Below are 20,959 nucleotides of genomic sequence, written 5' to 3' on the forward strand. Positions count from 1 at the left end.
GAGGCTTTCTGCTCCTGTAAAGATTTACAGCCTCGGAAACCCTGTGCAGAGTCGCTATGAGTCGGAACTGACTCCACGGCACATCACAACCACCACAACAATCTCTCCTGCAGCAGACAGTTTTCCCCGGTGTGCCACCAGGGCTCCAAACTAAAACCCACTGCCTTGGAGTTGGCCCCGACTCATGGTGTCCCTGTAGGACAGAGTAGAACTGTCCCCTTACTGGAGCACGTACTGTCGTCATTCTCTCTCGGAGCAGTAGGTGGGTTTGAACCGCGGACTTGTGGTAAACAACATGATGCTTAACCCACTGTGCCCCCAGGGCCCCTTTCTAAGAAATTGAATGTTGTAAAAGAGGTGTAGTATTATCTGTGGTCCAGCTTCTGCTTGGGTACAACCACTCTGGTTACGTAATGTATTGGCATCAGGGGTCTAGGGGAAGGGGACGTCTCACAGGGACCCTCTGCACTATCTGTGCCGCTTCTTGTGAGTCTTAAAGGATTTTGAAATGTAAAGGCCTTTTTTTCTAAGAGAGTCCAGTGACCCCAAGGGAGAGTTTCGTGGGCCTCTGGGGATGGGCGCTGGAGGGGGGAGGTGGGTACCTAGCAGGAGGAGGGTCCGTCTTTATCCTCACTTCTTCACATCAATTTTACTGAGACTTATGCAGACCCTAGCGGCTCCCCGTGCCTGTCCCGTGCTGACACCTTGCATGTAGAGATGCCGGTCTGACATTACCCATCAGCATGTGTGCTAAAAATACATGCAATATTGCCCATATTGTGGGTTCACCCGAGACAACCCCCAGAAGCCCCAAGGATCCTCCGTGGCAGCGAGAACTCGGAGGCTCCGAGAACGTAGCTCACCCATGGCCACAGCGCTGGAAACGTGGAGCTGCGTGGCGGATGAGCTCGGGTCTTTGGCCCCAGTTTGATGGTCCAGTACCTCCTTCTTCGGAGTCCTGGTGTGGCGCTGTGGGCTAATGCGTCAGACTGCAGGGATCATTTGAACGGCAAGGTCGGTGGTTCGAGCTCACCAGCTGCTCCTTGGAAACCCTATACAGGGTCACTATGGGTCAGAACCCTATACAGGGTCACTATGGGTCGGAATCGACTCGACAGCACTTAACAACAGCTGTCACCCCCTTTGCAAGGTTCTGAGTACACTGATGAAACAAGTGTGCTCTTATAGGATGGCTTTGTCTACTTGGGAGTCTGGAAACCCAAGGTCCCACATGGCCTCTTCTTGTGACCTTTACCTTCCCCTTCTTCTGCTACGGCGCTGTAGGATTAGCACTGGACTGTGAAACACAAGGTCGGCAGTTCAGACCCACCAGTCGCTCCTCAGAAATCCTATACAGAGGCCTAACTGACTGGACAGCCCTTAACAACCCTTATACATGAGTCAGAACTGACTCGACAGCACTTAACAACAACAACAACTTCCTTTCCAGGAATGGTATTAAAAGTAGGTTAAGCACTGCACTCATGACTGCAAAGTCAGTGGTTCAAACCTACCAGATGCTCCTTGGGAATGAGACCAGTCTGTGTGCTTCTGTGAAGATTCATAACCTTGGAAACACTACAGAGCAGTTCTACCCTGTCAGAATTGACTGCATGGCCTTGGGCTTGGTTTGAGGGGTTTGGTGCAGCTCTCTCCTGGTGCTTGGGCTCCAAGATGGATTAGTCATAGTGGTCAGCAGCTCCAAACCACTCCCCACCCACTTCTAAGTTTGTTTGTAGCTGGTGTGTACACCCCACTTTTGAGTTTGTTTGTAGCTGGCGTGTACACCCTACTTCTGAGTTTGTTTGTAGCTGGCGTGTACAGTTTGGGACTCAGACAACTCCATGTGACAGAGTAGAACTGTCCCATAAGTTTTTCTACACTGTCGTCTCTACAGGAGTTCACCAGGCCTTTCTCTGAGGAGCTGCTAGGTGGGTTCGAACCACCAGACTTCCCTTTAGCAGCTGAGTGCTTAGCCATTGTGCCCTCAGGTTTGTGTGCGGACGTGCTTTGTTGCTGTCTACGCTCTTTTCTTTTAGGTATGGCGTGGCGGTACAGGACTTTGCGGGCAGCTGGAGAAGTGGGCTGGCTTTCCTGGCTGTAATAAAGGCCATTGACCCCAGTCTGGTAGATATGAAGCAGGCCCTGGAAGATTCTACAAGAGACAATCTGGAGAAGGCTTTTAGCATCGCACATGATGCCCTTAACATTCCCAGGCTCCTGGAGCCAGAAGGTACTAGTGGCTCTCTCTCTCTCTCTTTAGTTATTATTACACATACAACACATGTAGAAATTTGGAAAATACAGAAAAATCTAACAGAAAACTGTTTATATCTCCTATATTCCTGCCACTTGGGTCATTTGTATTTTTACCGTATTTTCTTGTGCCTGTAATTATAATATTTTTGAATAGCTAGGATCCTTCATTCTGTGTGTGTAGAATTTTGCATCTTTTTCTCCCCTTTAACCTGACAGTGAGACCTACAGAGTTTTATATGTTGCTCTGTAATGTCTTCAAGGAGCTCTCGTGGTATAGTGGACTATGTATTAGGCTGCTGACTATAAGGTCAGCAGTTCAAATCCACCAGCCACTCCTCAGTAGAAAGATGAGGCTTTCTGCTCCCGTAAAGACTGACAGCCTTGGAAACACTATACAGGCAAGGTCGCTGTGAGTCGGAACCGACTGGACGGGCACACAGCACCAACAACAGCATAATGTCATCCATGTTGCTTAGTGCCATCGAGTTGGTTCCAACTCAGTGACCCTGTGTAGAGTTTCCAAAGAGCAGCTGGTGGGTTTGAACTGCCGACCTTGTGGTTCGCAATCCAGTGCTGATCCTGGAGTCCGGTGTCTTCACTGTGTATTTTTATTGGCTGTACAATAGTCCACCTAGTGGGCATATACCGTAATTTCCTTAGCTCCTCCACTGGTGGGCTCTGAGGTTGTTTCAGTAAGAGTTACTGTGATAGATAAATAACACCACAGTGAACTTCTTGTTGGATGAAGCTCAGTGTGCATCCCATCCATGAAGGAACAGAGCCGGAGACCACACACTTTAAGATCCTTAGCTATGTCAACTTTATTGTTCTGTGTGGGTCATGCTAATACAGAACTCCTGGTGGTGTTGTGGGTTAAGCATAGGGCTGCTAACTGGAAGTTTGGAAGTTCAAACCCACCAGCTACTCACAGGAGATAGATATGGAAACCCGATGGGCCAGAATCGCCTTTTTTTTTTTTTTTTTAAAGAAAAAGACCCAGTGAGAAAAAGGTCCTTCCCCATCAAGGTTCCTGAGACCATGTTTAAACAGCGTCTTGCTCACCCTTGTGTCTCTCCACAGACATCATGGTGGACGTGCCAGATGAGCAATCCATTGTAACGTATGTGGCGCAGTTCCTGGAGCGTTTTCCGGAGTTGGAAACCGTACGTTTGTTTTCTTTCTCTTTCGCTCAGAAACTGCCTGTGCCCATTAGCTCAGCCTCCAGGGAAACAGGGGCTTGGACAGGGTGGTGTTGCATGCAATGAGCCCCAAGCATCAAAAGTTGATCCTGGGTCTCTTGGAAACCACCTTGTCATGTTGCTCTTTCAGAATCAACACCTGACGTGCGGTATCGCACTGACAAGGCAGAGGGGAGTCAGAAGGTGACGCCTCTTGCAAACTTTCTCCCATCCCAGAGGCTCACTCATATATGGACTGGATTTCCAGATGTTCGAACGTTTTGGCAGTCCATCAGATTTTATCAGAATCCCAGAAATTAGGAAAGATAATGACAGTCCACCATTTTCACTTTCAGCATCCCAGATAATATCTTGTTGTTGTTGTTAAGTACCATGGAGTTGCTTCCAACTCAGCAACCCTGTACAGGGTTTCTGAGGATGTAAATCTTTATGGGAGCAGAAAGCCTCATCTTTCTCCCGCAGAATGGCTGGTAGTTTCGAACTGCTGACCTTCAGGTTCGCAGCCTGATGCATAACCACTACGCTACCAGAGCTCTGTAGACAATATCTGGTGGCAGGTTTTTTGAGGGAGAACAGCAGCCGACCTTTTAGAAGTGGGCGTGGCTTCATTGCCACCCAACCCATGTGCCACCCTGGGATGCTGACAAGAGTGACAAAAATGATAGTAACAAGCCATCAGGTGAATTTACCAGTAATTTACTGAACACATAGCACTGTGGGTTAATGCGCTGGACTACAAGGTCAGTTTGAATTGCAAGGTTGGCAGTTCAAACTCACTAGCCACTCCTCAGAAATCCTATACGGGGTCGCTATGGGTCAGAACTGACTTAACAACATAACTGCTTCAGAGGACTCAGCAATAAACTAGGTGGAGGAGGGCTCTGGGCTTACTAATAAAGAAAATAGCGCATTACAACTTGGATACTGGTGTGGCGCTGTAGGATCAGCACTGGACTTGGAACTACAACGTCAGCAGTTCAAACCCACCAGCTATTCCTTGGAAACCCTACACAGGGTCACTGTGAGTTGGAATTAACTTGACGGCACTTAACAACAACAGCGTAAGTGATGATGGTTGTGGGCCATGGAGTTGGTCCCAACTCATAGCAACCCTGTATAGGGCTTCCAAGGAGCAGCTGGTAAGTTTGAACCGCCAACCTTGCAGCTTGAACTGACATTTTGGTCAAGTGCTTATCTGATGGCACCACACCAGGACTCCAGGGTTGTATAAGGCCCACAAAATCATTTGGTCTGGCCCTGCCAAGGTAACCGCAGTTCGAGCCATCACACTATTGTTGTTGGTAAGTGCCATCTAGTTGGTTCCGACTCATAGCAACCCTGAATAGTTTCCGAGGAGCAGCTGATGAGCTTGAATCACCAACCTTTCGGTTCAAACTGACTTTGCCATGCAACGCATTAACCCACAGGACCACCCCAGGACTCCCAACCAGCACATTAGGGGTGAGTTAACTAAACGTTTGACCAAATATGTTGCTGATATTGCTAAGTGCCATGGAGTTGGGATCCGACTCATAGCGACCCTTTCCAGGGTTTCCGAGGAGCAGCTGGTGAGTTAGAATTGCCAGCCTTTACGGCCCAAACCGACTTTGCAGTTTACCGCATTAACCAGCAGTACCACACCAGAAGTCCTTGACCAAATATGTTGTTGTTGTTAAGTGCCGTCGAGTCGGTTCCGACCCATAGCGACCCTGTACAGGGTTTCCGAGGGTGTAAATCCTTACGGGAGTAGAAAGCCTCATCTTTCTCCCGCGGAGCGGCTGGTAGTTTCGAACCGCTGACCTTAAGGTTCGCAGTCCGATTCGTAACCACTACGCTACCAGAGCTCCTTTGACCAAATATAGCAGGCTAATTTTTAAGTTGAGAATTGTATGTGGCCCAAGTATGATGTTATAATTTTTGGCAGAAAAAAAGGTTTTCTACCCCTGCTCTAGACCTTGGTTCTTGGCTTCAAAAAAGAGTTTTGTGAGTTTTGTTTTTTTCAATGTATTTGGTAAGTCCTGGTGGTGCTGTGGGTTAAGCATTGGGCTGCCAATCAAAAGGTCAGCAGTTTGAACCCACCGGTCACTGCACAGGAGAGATGTGGCAGTCTGCGTCCATCAAGATGCCAGCCTTGGAGACCCCATGAGACAGTTCGACTCTGTCCCGTGGGGTCTCCGTGAGTCACAATCGACTCACCGGCGAGGGGAATGGGCTTGCTGTCTCTCTCTCTGTCTCAGTTGGAACACTTTGCATTCTTTTTTTTAAAAGCATTTATTTTGCATTGAGTCATCCTTTGTTTACATGGGAGAACATCAGTATTGCACTCACGCTATCGTATTTCGTATCATTGCAATGATTACAATCTCCTCCATGCATCATCATTCAGCAGTATTTGCTTCTGTTTGTTTGTTTGATGTACACAAAAACACTCAGGAATATATAATCATTTAAATAATTAAAGGGCACATTCTGCAAGCCTGCCTCCTGGCTGCCTGCACACAGCCTTTCTCTTTCCATGAGTCTAGAGTCCTCAGCTGCTCCCTCTCTCCATGTCATCATCTCTGCCCTCCATCTCTGGTGTTGCTGCTTCTCTGGATAGGATTCCACATTCCCTTTGTGCTCTTCTTCCTCGATGGTCCTAGGGTCCTCTGTTCTTGGACTACAAGATTAACTACTCCCTTTGCATTCATTTTGAAGTGACTCCTTTTTCTGTTTGTTGAGCGAGGACTACAGGCCCGACGTAAACACTCATTATTCTCATCATCCCTTGTTTCTTTGCAGGAAGATTTTGTGGATTCCGATAAAGAATTCCCCATTGAATCAACATTTGTCCGCATCATAGAGACCCCTTCGGACCAGGAGAGCACCATTTTCCTCCTGACGGAGAACGGGGAGCGTGCCTACACTGTTAACCATGAGGCCAGCCACCCCCCACCCTCCAAAGTCTTTGTGTGCGACAAGGCTGAGAGCGCCAAGGGCTTCCAGCTGCAGCCCCACCTGGATAGTGCATCCGGAAGCCTGCTGCCAGACAGCTCCCAGGAGCTGATCCATCAGCTCATCGGTCAGGTCCTTCAGGGGGTCCCTTGCAAAGCCAACAACGTCTGTGAGCCAGCCCCAGAAACTTCCATCTTGGCATCCAGAAACCGCAGGACCAACTCTTTGCCAGTCAAGAAGACTGTGCACTTTGAGGCTGATGTTGGCCAGGATGCTTCCTGCAGCAAAGGCCTTTTGTATAACCAGGGTGTTGCCTTTGAAGGGAGCCCAAGAGGAGCAAAAGAGGCCTCAAAGCAGGATGGCCCTAAGGTGGCCGTTGAGGTTGAAGAGGGAAAGAAACCAAATCAGGAAGCTCCAAAGACCCCGGAAACAGCTTTCACTAAGGATGATGTTTCTTTGGCTGCCGGTAAGCTCAGTGACTCTCAGTCTTCCCACGGTTCTTCCGCCTGCAATGGAGCCCTGGAGGGTTCAACTGAGCAAGTTTTAGCCTCCACAGAAAACACCGTAGTGGCGGATTCCTTAGAGATCAAGGTTAAGCTGCTGAGAGTCGAAGCTCTGGATAACCAAGACTATTTTGAATGTATACCGTTGAAAGCCTCTAAATTCAACAGCGACCTGGTTGACTTTGCTTCCACCAGCCATGCTTTTAGCGAGGCTCCTTCCCTTCCTGAAAACAAGCCCGCCAGCAATGACAGCCCACAGGACCATGACGAAAGATCAGGCAAACGGAGCTCCAAATCAGCCAACAAAAAGCAAGAGTCGCCCAAGCCCTGGGCTGAGTCTGACCAAAGCAGACTTCATGGGGACGCTTTCCAAGGCTACTCTTTGACCTCAGAAGAGATACCTGCAGCTAAGAAACCAGAGGTGTATGAAAAGGCCAAGCGGAAGTCCACACGCCTTGGAGACGAGGATGAGGGGGACCTGGAGGAGTTCCAGGGGGGCGACGGGGAGCTGCCATCTAACCCTCCTAGCAGCAGTGTCAGCCTGGAGACCCTCCGGGGTAACAGTGAGGAAGGACTGGACTTCAAGCCCTCCCCACCCCTGTCCAAGGTGTCTATCATCCCACACGAATTGTTCTACTACCCACACTACCAGGTACCTCTGGCTGCAGTTCTGGAAGCTTACACAGAGGACACCGAGGACTTGAAAATCGAAGAAGATGCCGACCTCGATGACCCCGAGAACAGTCTGCAGGACCTAGACGGGAGGGAGGAGGAGGAGGCCGAGGACTCTCAGGGCAGCTGCAGTTCTGGGGTGATGGGACAGGATCTTCCCAGTGCCAGTGAGCAGGAACTCAATCTCGACTGGGCCGCGGAGGACACCCACCCAGCCCCCGAGCCCAATCCTCCATCTCAGCCTGAGGAAAGCACCCCCGGGGACAGCAATCAGGTATTTGTTTGTGAGAAGAATTGGGATGGGGCCGGTCCTGCAGTCCAGCGGCTCCTGGGGGAATCCTGGCTTCTTTAGAAGGTAGAAGGATCCCTGGTAGTGTAGTGGGTTAAGCATTGCGCTGCTAAACACAATGGCAGCTGTTCATACCACCAGCTGCTCCTTGGGAGAAAGAGGCTATCTCAGAAAGATTTACAATCTCAGAAGCCCTGAGGTAGCTAGAAGCCAGAATCCACTTGATGGTCCTTCGGAAAAGGGGGATAAACATGCATGCCCCCCCTCCCCCAGGCATACCAGGATGGAACATTTAAGGAGGCATGCACTTTCAGGATCCTGCAAGTACAGGACTGGCCCCTGAGAGTGCATGCCTCCTTAAATGTTGAGCCCCAGGCGCCTGCTGGCTTCACCGGAGCCCTAGCACTGCTCTCAGGGATGCAAGAAGGATGTAGCAAAAGATAGCAGCCATCGGTGTAAAAAGTTAGCCATAGCTAATGTTTAGTGAGTACACAGTGTGTTCTCACCCCATCTCCTTCAGAAGGCAGCGTTTGAAGAACCGCTCACCTTTGTCTCCACCTTGACATTAAGGTCTTCCACCTGCCGGCACTATTACCCGGCTTCCCTGGTTTGAAATGAGTGGTGTGCATAGGGTGAACAGGGACACTCTGAGATCCAGCTAGTACTTACACACTCGCTTTTCCCATTTCACCTGAGCCCCAAGCAGTTCAAGAGGGGCTGCCAGAGTGAGTGGGTGATGGGGGTCTCTGCACGATACCCCAGGGGGCAAGAGGGATCCCCCCTGTTGGTGCCTCGTTAATAAGATAGCCCACCTTCACCTGGACAATCTCAGAGATGGAGCCCAAACCTTGCCGTTTCCCAGGGAGGTACAGTTAGATGGGGTACCAACTGAGGCAGCCTGAGAGGAGAGGCATGGGCCCGGCTCAGGGCAGCTCACCCATCCGCTCTGTCCACCATGTACGAGACAGGGACTCTGCACAGCAGAACAAACAGCCTGTCTTCAGTGTTTGATGCTGGCAAGGTGTCCCCAGTAGCTACCAGGAGAGGGGTTGGCATCAGACCTCAGGGATGCAAGTTCAGTAGGAGACTGCATAGGAGACTGCCATGGAACTTGGGAGCTCTGGACACAGAGGACAAGAACTGCCAATGCAGACATGTGACTTGGGGTATGGAGAAAGAGCCTAGATTGGGACCTCTCGATTTGAGCCCCACTCTACATGGAGCTAGTGTGATGAAACCCTGTTACATGTGGGAGCGATACTGAGCTGATGCGCCCACTTGGCCCTGGCCTGCTTCCTCACCTCTCACCTGTCCAGCCAGCATCTGCTCACTGGTCCCTGCCCACTTGGGACTGATCTTGAGTTGAACCATTGAGGTTGAATGACAGGAGGGTGCAGCCCCACATGACAGGTGTGGCACCGAGGAGTCTTGTCCCAGAAGACCTGACAGGGCATGTACCCCTGTCTCCTAGTTCTCCTTTTAGGAGTCCAAACCCATTGCCAGTGAGTCCCTGCCAACTCCTAGTGACCCTAGAGACAGAGTCAGGCTGCCCTGTAGGGGTTTCCAGGCCAAAATCTTTATAGAAGCAGACTGCCACATGGTTCTTCCTGATGGGTTCAAACCACCAACCTTTTCGCGAGTAGCCTAGCGCTTAGACGCTGCACCACCAGGGCACCTCCCTTTACGTCAAACGTTTTTTAAAAATCTGTTTGCCAACCAAGGGGACTCAGAAGTAGCTAGCGTTGTCTCTCAAATCAAGTCCCTTTCAGGACAGGTAGCATCCTCCGTGGCAGGTAGAGGTTGTCATTTCAGGATGCTGCTCAGAGCTGAGTTCTCCAGCAATGTCCTAGCCTGGTCACATCAGCTTCTCATTCCCACAGTTCCTCTGCAGAAACCCCACCCCACCCCAGGTGTCCACACTACCTGCTGGATGCCTTTCAGCCCATTCATACTGGATGTGCCACCACCCGGGGTCCACATCTGCCTCTATGTGCACCTTGAAAACTCCCCCCTTGTGCTCACACTCTGTGTGCACCCCTTGGCTGGACTTCCAGGATGCAGTCCTCATTCCGGCTCCAGTTGTTGCCCCTGTAAGAGATACCCGTCTTAGGAAATGCTGAAGTATGTCGTTGTTAAGTGCTGCTGAATTGGTTCCGGCCCATAGCGACCCTGTATAGGCTTTCCGAGGAAAGGCTGGTGAGCTTGAACCTCCAATCTTGTGGTTCAAACAGACTTTGTAGTCCAGCGCTTTAACTCACAGTGCCATACCAGGACTCCGCTGAAGTATGAGGGGGCTTCAGAAAGTTTGTGGGAACATGGAATGAAAAGGTGATTGAATTTTTCACAAACTTTTTGAAGTTCCTTCTTACAGTGGGAAGAAGTAGATATACTCACTATGCCAATTTGATGGAGGCTCTGAGTGGGAAAAATGAGAAATCACCAGATAACTAACTGTAAGGTTGGCAGTTCAAACCCACCAATAGGCACCCCAGAAATAAGGGTTAACAGTCCGCTTCTGAGAAGGCACAGCTTCTCAGAACCCTGTGCAGTTCTAGTCTGCAATATCTGGTGTCATCCTGAGTCAGAACCAGCTTACTGGCAACTAACCATGACCACATACCCATTTCCCAGCCACGGACACTGAGGTTTACAGAGATCAAGTCCGTTGCTCAAGGTTGTACAGCTAACTTAGGCAGGACTAGAAACCAGATCTTACTGGCCTGCACTCTTCAGCTTGGAGCATTGAAATGTTGCCTCTGGCCCGTGGGCAGCTGTAGAGCCCAGAGGAGAGGAAGACTAGAAGGGACACCCTAGCTGGGCTTGGGCCCGAAGTGGAACACAGCTGTTACTATTGCTTGCATGAAATGTTGATTGGTGTTTGGTTGTTTGTCTTCAAGTCCCAGGAATCCACAAACTCAGAAAATATTGCCAACTCTAGAGAAGAGAACATGACAGAAGAACCCATCAGCAGTAAAAAGAAGGAAAAAAGGAAGCACATGGACCATGTTGAAAGTTCCATATTTATAGCACCTGGAACGGTTCGGTCCTCAGATGACCTAGAAGAAGACATGGCTGACCATAAAATCCCCTCCAGGTATTTGATTAATATTTTCTTGCCTTAGACATGAAGTAACATTCAGCTCACCCATTTCTCAATTACTAACTCAGTGGGGACACAGGGGTGGAATTGGACCAGGATAATCTGCATTTATACGTTTAAAAAAAAAAAATCCTCATTTTCTTATGCCTGAGTTCCCCGACCCTGACCTCAGTCATTACCAGATTTGCTCATAAGGAGCAAAATGTGCCTTCTCTCTACATTCTGTGTATCTTTTGAGTGGGAACTAGCAGTAAATAGAACCAATGGCTGAGCCACAGGTAGAAGGAATCAATTTTGCAGCTCCACAGACTGGGCCCTGACCCCAAAGCACTGTGGGTTGGGCTAAATAGGTACCAGACATGGCCATTCACAACATCATGCTGAGTAAAGTGTATGTGTAGCGAGGTGAGCTTTCATCCCTGTTAGAGGAACATGAGACATTCACTTGGCTTCCTTCACAAGCTTGGTTCTAAGGAACTAATGATGGTTGATTTGTCATGGGGGGGAGCAGGGAAGATAATGAGCTTACGCTGATCTCCGGGAAGCTTATCCCACATCTCTGTATGTCTCTGTGTGGTTGAGCTAATCTATGGGAAGCTTGTCCCTTACCTCTGTGTGTCACTATGTGGTTGAGCTGATCTATGGGAAGCTTGTCCCACACCTCTGTGTGTCACTATGCGGTTGAGCTGATCTCCGGGAAGCTTGTCCCACACCTCTGTATGTCTGTATGCAGTTGAGCTGATTTATGGGAAGCTTATCCGACACCTCTGCATGTCACTATGAACTTGAGCTGATCTCTAGGAAGCTTGTCCCACACCTCTGTTTTATCTCTCCAAGGCCACCCGGTGAGTTGGATTGTCCCAGAGAAATTATTTAACTCTGAATGTTAAAAGGCCCTATTCTCTCGTCATCATGATAGTCACCCAGTGTACCAAACCCACCCTGTGTCCATATCCTCATCAGTTCTGGGATCAGCCCCGTAGGCAGGTAGCTAGGATCTTGCCTCAGTATTACAGACCAAAGCACAGGGACCCTGTGACATCTCCCTGAGGGAATGGCAGAGCTGGGATCTTGGGCTCAGACCAGTCTCCCACTCAGGGCCATATTCTCTCCATGACTCCTCATTATTAGTGAAGCTGGCTCCAAAGGAACATAATTGAGACGGTGTTTAGGGGGCTGTCAAGAGAAACTCAGACAGAGCCAGAGAAGTAGCTGACGGGATGCTCCGTGCGCTGTCCCCCTCCTCCTACCCCCAGGCTTTGTTTCCAGGTCTGGACTTGGGGGAAATGAAGGCAGAGAAGCTGGGGCTAGAGAGAAGCAGGACAGCCCAGCAGACATCTGCACTTCGAATGTACTGTCCTACCCTGCTGTGAAGGCAGACGGACACCTCTGGTGAACTGGGCTAGGTTATCAATTCCGGCACCACGGCTCAGGGAGGGGCTGCCAGTTGTTTGCTGGGCCACTGAGTGTTCCTCCCTAAATTCTCTGAGGAACCACTGTGTGATGGAATTGGCCAGGCGTGAGGCCTCCAGGGAAGAAGAGAGAATTTAACCATGAGACAGCTCAGGCCCAGCTCTGACCCCAAGGAGCTCACAGACTAGAGGGAGGTATAGGACGTGCTCCATCTGGTCTGCCAGGAAGTGGAGATGAACACAAAGGGGGTTCCTGTCACATCACTTCAGGGGCAGACGGAGAAGACCAGGGAGGCTAAGATGAGCCAAGCATTGAGGGTTAAATGGGGTGTAGGTTTAGAAGCAGGAAGGAAGGCACACCAGGTGAGAGGAAGAGTGTGAGCGGTGACAAGCAGTAAGCAGGTGCCTCAGTAAGTATGGAAGGGCTTGTTGAAAAGTTCTCTTGTCTTCTGATTCTGTTTCCCACCAGCTTGCTGAAGTCTCCTTGTATTTGTGGGACGGGCGGAGTGAGAGGTAGAAATGAGAGATGCCTTGGGTTAGACTGAGCACCTTGGATGCAGATATGTGCTGATCAAGAATCAAATGCAAGGCCATCCCAGTGACTATGAGACCGATGAAGGGGGTGCATACAGAAAAACAAACCCACTATTTTGGTGTATGTGGGCAGGAGGCCAGGTTGAGTTTTCACCCCAAAGATCTGACTGTATTTTTTGCATATAATGCACCCACATAAATACCAAGCACATGCATATAACGTGTGTGGCATGCATAGCAAAGGAATGCGTGAGGGAGTTGCACAGTTTGAAAACACACCATATTACAAGTGTGTTATTTGTGTAGAGATACAGTACCGTAAGCTCTTGGCATGGACAGATGGAAGGTACTTTTCTAACTCATCCTAACAGTCTCGGTTCAGGTACCTGGTGGCACTTTAGCTGGGGTCAGTGTTCCACCATGGCTGTCCCCAGATAGTGTTTCGGTATTCGTAGCAACATGCATGAATGGGACATCAGGTACTGGGGTAGATGCTGACGAGCTGGTTAGCGCTTCCACAGATCTACCCACAACGGAGGGAACACATGCATTCATTGATTCACAAACCTAACTAGAAAAGAATGCCTGCATTTATCGTTCTATGAGGGGGCTTCAAAACGTTTGTAGAAAAATTCCATTCTCTTGTATTCCCTTTTTTCCATAAACATTTTGAAGCCTCTTTGAACTTTTTTTTTTAACCCTTTCCTGACCCTAGGACCTATATCACCGACCAACATTTTTCAGCTTCAGGCTTTTTGGGACACCGCTATCCCAGATGTAGAGCATGCTGCCCTCTAGTGGGGACCTGTGTAACTGCATGACTGAAGAACTGGGTCTCACCCCACCCATCCTACCTCCAGAGTCCACTTGGGACATATGTGCCCCACATAATTGTATCAAAATCCATGTGATCTCAAAAAAAAGTTTCCTCCCTGGATTTCAGTATACCTTCCATTACTGAAAACATGGGATCAGCAAAACAAATTCGAAGTTCAAAATAATTTGGTCCTGAAAACGTTAAAGAATCGTCTCTCTGTGATTAAAAGGACAATGCTAACTCAGAAGGTAGCAGGGTTAGAAGGCAGCCAGTGTCAGTGCGCAGGTAGGGATTGTTAAAGTGTATGTTTCTCCCAAATGAATTAATGAATGAATGAGTGAAATCCACCGCAAACACACACGTGTAGGGAAGGAGACCCTGCCCTTGAATCTCCAGGTACCAGTGTGTTGGGTCGGTTCTCCAAGGCTCCAGGAACTCTGAAGGGAGCATTTTATTCACTCCTGCGTTGAGAGAGCAGGTGATGGTTCAGAGTCCCCATAGGTCTAGCACTGTGGTTGGCACACAGGTGGTACTTAGTAAAGTGAACGTGTTCCCAAGCCAGGCAAGAGCCCGGTTAAGTTACAGAGCGGCAATGGGCAGAGTGAAATCTCAGGTCAGATGCCTTCTCCCAGAACACCAGGATGCTACTTAGCCAACTTGCCTTGTGGTGACGACTCTCCCAGCACCGGGCATTTCAGTACATAGGACTCGGTTCTCCACTGAACTCCCAACAAGACCAAACACTTTCTCTGACCACATACTCTTTTTGGTTTTTGAATGTTTTATTGTGAATTATGAGATAGTTTACATGGGAGAACACTAGCGTTACATTCATCCTATCGTATATCATTTCATTGCCATGGTTACAATCCCCTCCATGCATCATCAACCAACCAAGGATATACACTACAAGCCTGCCCCCCAGTTGTCAGCACACAGCCCCTTCTCCCCCTCTGTTGACCACGTACTCTTATTCCCATCAAACCTGCACACGGCATGTGAGGTGGGAGGGCAGTCCTAGTTACAGACGGGGGGAGCACCCATAGGAGATGTACAGATGAAAGCCCAGGATTCTGGGTGTTTTTGGCACCTGTTAGGACAGAAGCACATTGCACAGCAGCCTCAAAGATGTATGTGGTCAGAACATTAGCCTCCTCAGGTTCGAAAGGAACAGAGGTGGTGTGCCCCCAAATAGACAGGTAGATCTCAGCACTGGACATGGGAACGAACACTGGAATGGGAGTCCAGCTACCAGCTCTAGGTCTAGATCTGACTTTAGCAGAGGGTTTCCTGTGAATACCAAGGCCTCAGGATGCTTAGCGCCAGTGGTCCCTCCCTACCCAAGACCCTGTGATTCGGAAGAATACCTGATCTGCTTTCTAGTGCAAATTCTAACCTGACACCTGTTCTTTCTTGTAGTCTAGGGCCCAGTGTAGGAGCCCTGGTGACACGGTGGGTTAAGCATTGGGCTGCTAGCCACAGGTCAGTGGTTTAAACCCATCTGCCATTCTGCAGTAGAGAGATGAGACCATGCAAAGAGTTACAGTCTTGGAAACCTTATGGAACAGGTCTACCCTGTAGGGTCACTGTGGGGTGGAATTGACTCAGCAGCAGTGGGATTCGGGCCTGACGGGTCTGTGATACCTGCCAAGCCAAGTGATGTATCAGATATACGCTCTATACCTGGGTGTGAAGTCGTCCTGTGCCTAAGTCCCCGTGTGCAGGGCTCGGGTGTGAAGTGGTGCTCCGGGTGACACCCACTCAAAACATGTGTTTATTTTTCAGGACTAGCTACAGTGATTCCAGCATTTACATTCGACGACATACTAATAGGTCTTTGGAATCGGTTAGTATGTGACTTTATTCTTCTCTCTGGTCCCTGCTAACCATTTCGTTTTAATCCTCCTCCTCCCCAGCCCAGAGCTTTGACATTACTGATGGGCTCCAGCTATACTTTTGGATAGAGAAGACAAGCAAACTGAAACCTTGTTAAGCACAGTCCTGCCGGATATCCAGTATGGGCAATTAAGGGCTCTAAATAAAGTGATGATTTCAAAGCCAGCAGGCCTCTTTGTTATAAAAACACATCCAGGTCTCCCCCATGCCCCAAAAGGTCGTGTTCCCAAATAGAGGGGTCCAATACAAAATCCAGGGGTCCGTTTTACACTTTCAAGTGTGTAGCTTAGAAATGTTGGGACCTGGATGAACCATGATCCACATGACATTTAATGCCGGTCCCTGAGGTGGGGGTCTTGCTGATTCACGGATGGGGGCGGGTCAGGGAACACGCTAGTTTAACGTATATTGTTGTTCAGCAGTTTTATGAATTTTGCGAAAAGCGTGACGTGCCTGGCTTTGTGTGTTTAAAAACCATTTTATTTTCTGTTTCAGAGATTTCATCTTTACTAATTGGGTTGCGGGGTTTTGTTTATAAATTTCACTGTAGGATCATTTTAGCTATGTTCAATTGAGGAATGCCGCAGATCTGGACAGCAGGAGAAACCGAACGTTAACAAGGTGGGTGCCTCTGCTCTCCGCTAGTTTTGCATGGTTTCATTGTTTTTTTGTTGTTGTACTTTAAGACCACGCAGCCTACCTGTAAGGGGAAATGATTCTCAAACGATGCTTTGTTGATAACACAATTGATCATTTGGGGGAACACAATAAAATACCTTTTGGGGAGATTGAATGGAAGTTCAGTATTCTGGGGAGGGGGAATATATTAAGCAGTGTTGAAGTTCAGGGCACGGTCCAGGGAAGATGACTGTTTTAAAGATGGGTCCAGGTTATGAGCCCACACCTGTATTTCAGTATGGCCTGGAACAGATTTCAGAGGTAGAGGCGGGCCCCTGTAATTAAATAAGGCTGAGAGAGCTCTCAGGGCGAGAGCTGATCCCCGAAGCCTTAGGTTTTGGGGGTGCTGTGTGGGCACTGCGCCGTGGTAGCACCTGACCACTCTTCGTTCTGTCGCACCGCAGGTTTGATACTCAGAAGCTCACTGAGCTGATTTTACAGTTTTATGGCATCAGAGCAGACACGAAGAGGGAGCACAAGCATGCCAGGATGTCTGTGAAAGTATCCCCTACCTGCAGAAGAACTAGATGGCTTAGTCAGATGTAGCTCAACTGTAGAACTGCCCTGTATGAATATTGAGGTGGTTGTTGTTGTTGATGAGTGCTGTGGGGTCGGTTCTGACCCATAGCGACTCTCTATTGGGTTTCCAAGGAGTGGCTATTGGGTTATGAATTCTCATTGTGGTTAGCAGCCCAGTGCTTACTTGTATCTTGAAGTGCCATACCAATTGCTATCACGTCGGCTCCAAGTCATCATTGCACCTGTATGGACAATAGAAGGAGCTCTGGTAGCGTAGTGGTTACGAATCGGGCTGTGAACCTCAAGGTCAGCAGTTTAAAACTACCAGCTGTTCCGCGGGAAAAAGATGAGGCTTTCTGCTCCTGTAAAGATTTATAGCCTCAGAAACTCTATTCAGGGTCACTATGAGTCAGAACCAACTCCACGGCACTTAACAACAACAACATGGACAATAGAGCAGCAGTACTGCCCAGTCCTGCACTAGCCTCACATTCATTGCCATCTTGGAACCAGTATGACAGTCCATCTCATGGGGTCTTCCTTAGTCACTGTCCAGCTTTCACATGCCTATAAAGCAGTCGAAAATGCCATGGCTTGGATTAGCCAGGTGCACCTTGGTAGTGGTGGTGGTGTGCCGTGGAGTGGGTTCCGACTCATAGCGACCCTGTATAGGGTTTACGAGGCTGTAAATCTTTACGGGAGCAGAAAGCCTCATCTTCCTCCCACGGAACAGCTGGTAGTTTCAAACTGCTGACCTTGTGAGTTCGCAGCCTGATTCGTAACCACTATGCTACCAGAGCTCTGTCAGGTGCACCTTAGTCCTCCTCAAAGTGTCAGCTTTTAGAATAGGTTGTTCTTGTTAAGTTCCAACTCACAGCAACCTTGTACAGGGGTTCCTAGGAGCAGCTGGTGAGTCTGAACCGACCCAGTGGTCCAGCGTGTATCCTACAGAACCGTACCAGAACTCTGGTTTTAGAATGTGTTCTTGTTAAGTGCCGTCGAGTCAACTCCAACCCATAGCAACCCTGAACAGGGTTTCCGAGGTTGTAAATCTTTACGGGAGCAGAAAGCCTCATCTTTCTCCCGCGGAGCAACTGGTAGTTTCCAACTGCTGGCCCTGAGATTAGCAGCCTGATTTGTAACCGCTACACTACCAGAGCTCCTTTAGAATGTAGGACACCAGAAAAAAACCTTCCCAAATCTGATAGTTCTGAAATGTCCCTGGTACAGCTATGGAATTTTTCCTTTCGTTCTATTTTTAATAGTCAGCATAGACTTAAATTGCTTGGAATGCCTTAAATTATTGGAATTAGAAGCCTCTGTTGGAATCTTGCCCCACACCCAGAAGTATATGTTATAAACCACCACCTCTCTGCCCCTTAACGAAAGCAAGACAAACTTCCCTTCTACCATGAAATGGAAATGTGCATCCAAGTTTTCAAATAGCCCTGACAGATTCCTAGGAAAATAATACTTTTCAATTTGAAAAGTTAAGATCTTTGAACCCAGAAAAACTGCAAGGCTGAAAATGCCAGTGTGTTTTCCGTTTTCTACTTCAAGCGTTTATGGTGAAGTGCTCAAAAGGCTGGCAGTTGAACCCACCCAGAGGCACCTGGGAAAAATGGGCTGGCAATCTGGAGGACACAGATCTGCTCTCGGTCACCATGACTCAGATTCAACAGCAAATAACAATAAAAGTAATATAGTTTAACTTGGCTCTAAAATCAGAACTTTTAAAGAAAGAAAGAAGTACAGCTGTTGCTCATATTCTACGTGTGAATTACGTCTTGTTGTTAACTGCTGTTGAGTCGGCTCTGACCCATAATGACTCTGTATAGGGTTTCCAAGGAGCGGCTGATGAGTTTGAACCAAACTCACTTTGCGGTCCAGCGCATTAATCCGCAGCGGTGGTAAATGTTCAGTCCCTTTAGGGCTTCAGCCCTCGCTGTATGAAGAAGCAGTTCAGATATAGGATGGTTTTAGCCTTCCACATTCTCCATCACACTGCCCCAAACCATGCCTTGGAAGCTCCTAGAACTGCGGCTTCAAGCCCTGACCTCTGACCCCTCTTCCAGTCAAATTATGTACCCCACCCCTGCCCCTTGTGGAATATTTGAGGATGTGGCTGGTTCTGACCACACAGCACCTTCTTAAGCTTCTTTATTATCTACCAGGCAAAATCACGACACCATTTTCGCACTACCTTGTGTAAATTTAAAGAAAAGTAAACAAACCCAGCCAAAAAGAAAAAAAAACACTTTCAAGGGTTATCACCCAAAGCCAAAAAAAAACCAAAGATTTGTGGGTGAAGTCCCTTTTGTTTTTATGTTGGTTTCTGATGGCTGTGTTGAACACGGCCGCTCTTTCCAATTCCTAGTGATGTTTGCTCTGTGACAAAAGAATGGCGGAGTTGACAGTCGCCATCACTCCGAGGGTGTTGTGCCATAGTGGAAGGTGTCCCAGACAGAAAGTTAGGCCTGCGTCAGGTCCCAGCTCTTTCACAAAGTAGATTGTAGCTCCACCCTCATGAGTCTCAACATACCCATCTGAGGAATGGGGCTAACAGTGCCTCTCTGAGAAACAGAAATAAGCGGAGGTATCTGTGAACATTCAGATCCCCTGCCTGGGGTCTGCACATGCAGTGCTGGGGTCTCCTGTGGGGAATGCACGCACCAGGAACCCTCTTGTAACTGCTCCCCTCTGTCTCTCCCTCTCCAGCAAGGTCAACAACTCGGGGGAGGCCATGTTGCCAGACAGCCACAGCCCACCAAGTGGCTCGCTGACAGAGATGGTCCAGCAACCAGACACGATTTACTTTATCCTCTTCCTCTGGCTCCTGGCCTACTGCCTGCTGCTCATCCCACAGCTGGACTTCAACAGACTCTGATGTGTGTCCGGAGAATAAAGACCACCAGACCCTGGCCAGGGCGAGGCTGTTGCTTCTCAATTTTCTCCATGCGTTTGGCGGGAGGCGTTTCTGCAGACTTGAGGACGTCTGAGCAAACTTGGCCCACCCTCAACTTGTGTGTGTGTGTGTGTGTGTGTGTGTGTGTGTGTGTGTGCCCTCCCCTCAGCTTTTTTTTTTTTCTCCAATTTTTCTGTAAGGTCTGAGCATGCTTTTCTATGTGTTGGGGTTTTGGAAACTTGGGGGTGAGGTTGTCTCTGCAGATGGAGTTTTGTCCTTGTGGGCCTTGCTTTGTTAGATATTAAGCATCGTTGCAAAGCTTAGCCGAAACCTGGGTCTTAGCCCACCCCAGGTGCAGTTTCTTAGAGTCCAGGATGACTTCGCAGGTGATTACTGGCCTCATGGATGAGAAAGAGGGTGGAGCCACCACCTCACCCCCACCCCCGGGAAGAAAACTGCCAAATTTGAGTGTGTGGAGAGACGTGCTGGGGAAATTTTAGTAACAGGAAGCTGCTGGTGGAGGGGGTGGTAAGGAGTAGGAGTGGGGGGCAGTGTCTGGCAGAATCCAAAGAGCCTTGGGAAGTTTTGCTGGGCGCTGTTGCACACTCCTTCCCTGTTTTGAGAAGAGGAGGTGCATTTTAAATTCATTTTTGATGGCATCCTGGATTACGCATTGGGCTCTAACTGCAAAGTCAGAGGTTCAAACCCACCAGCCACTCTAAGGGAAAACATGAGGTGCTCTTTGCTCCCATAAAGATTTACCGTCTCAGAAACGCCAGGAAACAGTTCTGCAGAGTACTGTGTGTGGAGTCACTGGGTCAGAACCACCTTGATGGCAGTGGGGTAGGTTTGATGTTTTGGAGGTGAGGCTGTGATGGTCCTTTCCCACTAAGGGGACACTCCTTGCAATTGAAATGGTAATAGGGGCAGAAGAGAAGACACCCAAAAAGGGGGGGATTTGGGCCCCTGTCTTAGCTTTGGAATGCTGTTGTAGCAAACGCTGCGTGTAGGTAGCTAAAGACAGAAGCTTACTCCCTCATGTTCCCGGAAGCTATAAATTTGAATCCAGAGCACAGGCTTTAGGGGCAGGCTCGCTCTCTCTGTGGGCCAGGGCGGGGAAGAGGCAGGTCCGTGTAATCCTTCAGCTTCTTGACTGACTTCCTCAGTTCCTGGACAGTTTTCACATCCTATTTACCCCATTTTGTGCTTGCTTGCTTCTCTGTGAACTTTTTGAAACTCAGA

At 48.9% G+C, this 20,959-nt stretch overlaps 1 protein-coding gene across 1 annotated transcript in view; it reads left to right on the top strand.

The window, feature by feature from the left end:
- CLMN (calmin (calponin-like, transmembrane)) overlaps positions 1-19,699 on the top strand; it is a 130,099-nt gene extending 110,400 nt beyond the window's left edge. The window contains exons 9-15 of the mRNA XM_006839619.1: positions 2,040-2,233; positions 3,340-3,422; positions 6,240-7,841; positions 10,754-10,950; positions 15,505-15,565; positions 16,166-16,236; positions 19,531-19,699. Of these exons, the coding sequence (XP_006839682.1) occupies positions 2,040-2,233; positions 3,340-3,422; positions 6,240-7,841; positions 10,754-10,950; positions 15,505-15,565; positions 16,166-16,236; positions 19,531-19,699 (2,377 nt within the window). The remainder of the gene's footprint in view (positions 1-2,039; positions 2,234-3,339; positions 3,423-6,239; positions 7,842-10,753; positions 10,951-15,504; positions 15,566-16,165; positions 16,237-19,530) is intronic.
- The last annotated feature ends 1,260 nt before the right edge of the window (positions 19,700-20,959 follow it).

This window comes from Chrysochloris asiatica, unplaced genomic scaffold, assembly GCF_000296735.1.
Source record: "Chrysochloris asiatica unplaced genomic scaffold, ChrAsi1.0 scaffold00025, whole genome shotgun sequence".
In the NCBI taxonomy this organism is placed as follows: Eukaryota; Metazoa; Chordata; class Mammalia; order Afrosoricida; family Chrysochloridae; genus Chrysochloris; species Chrysochloris asiatica.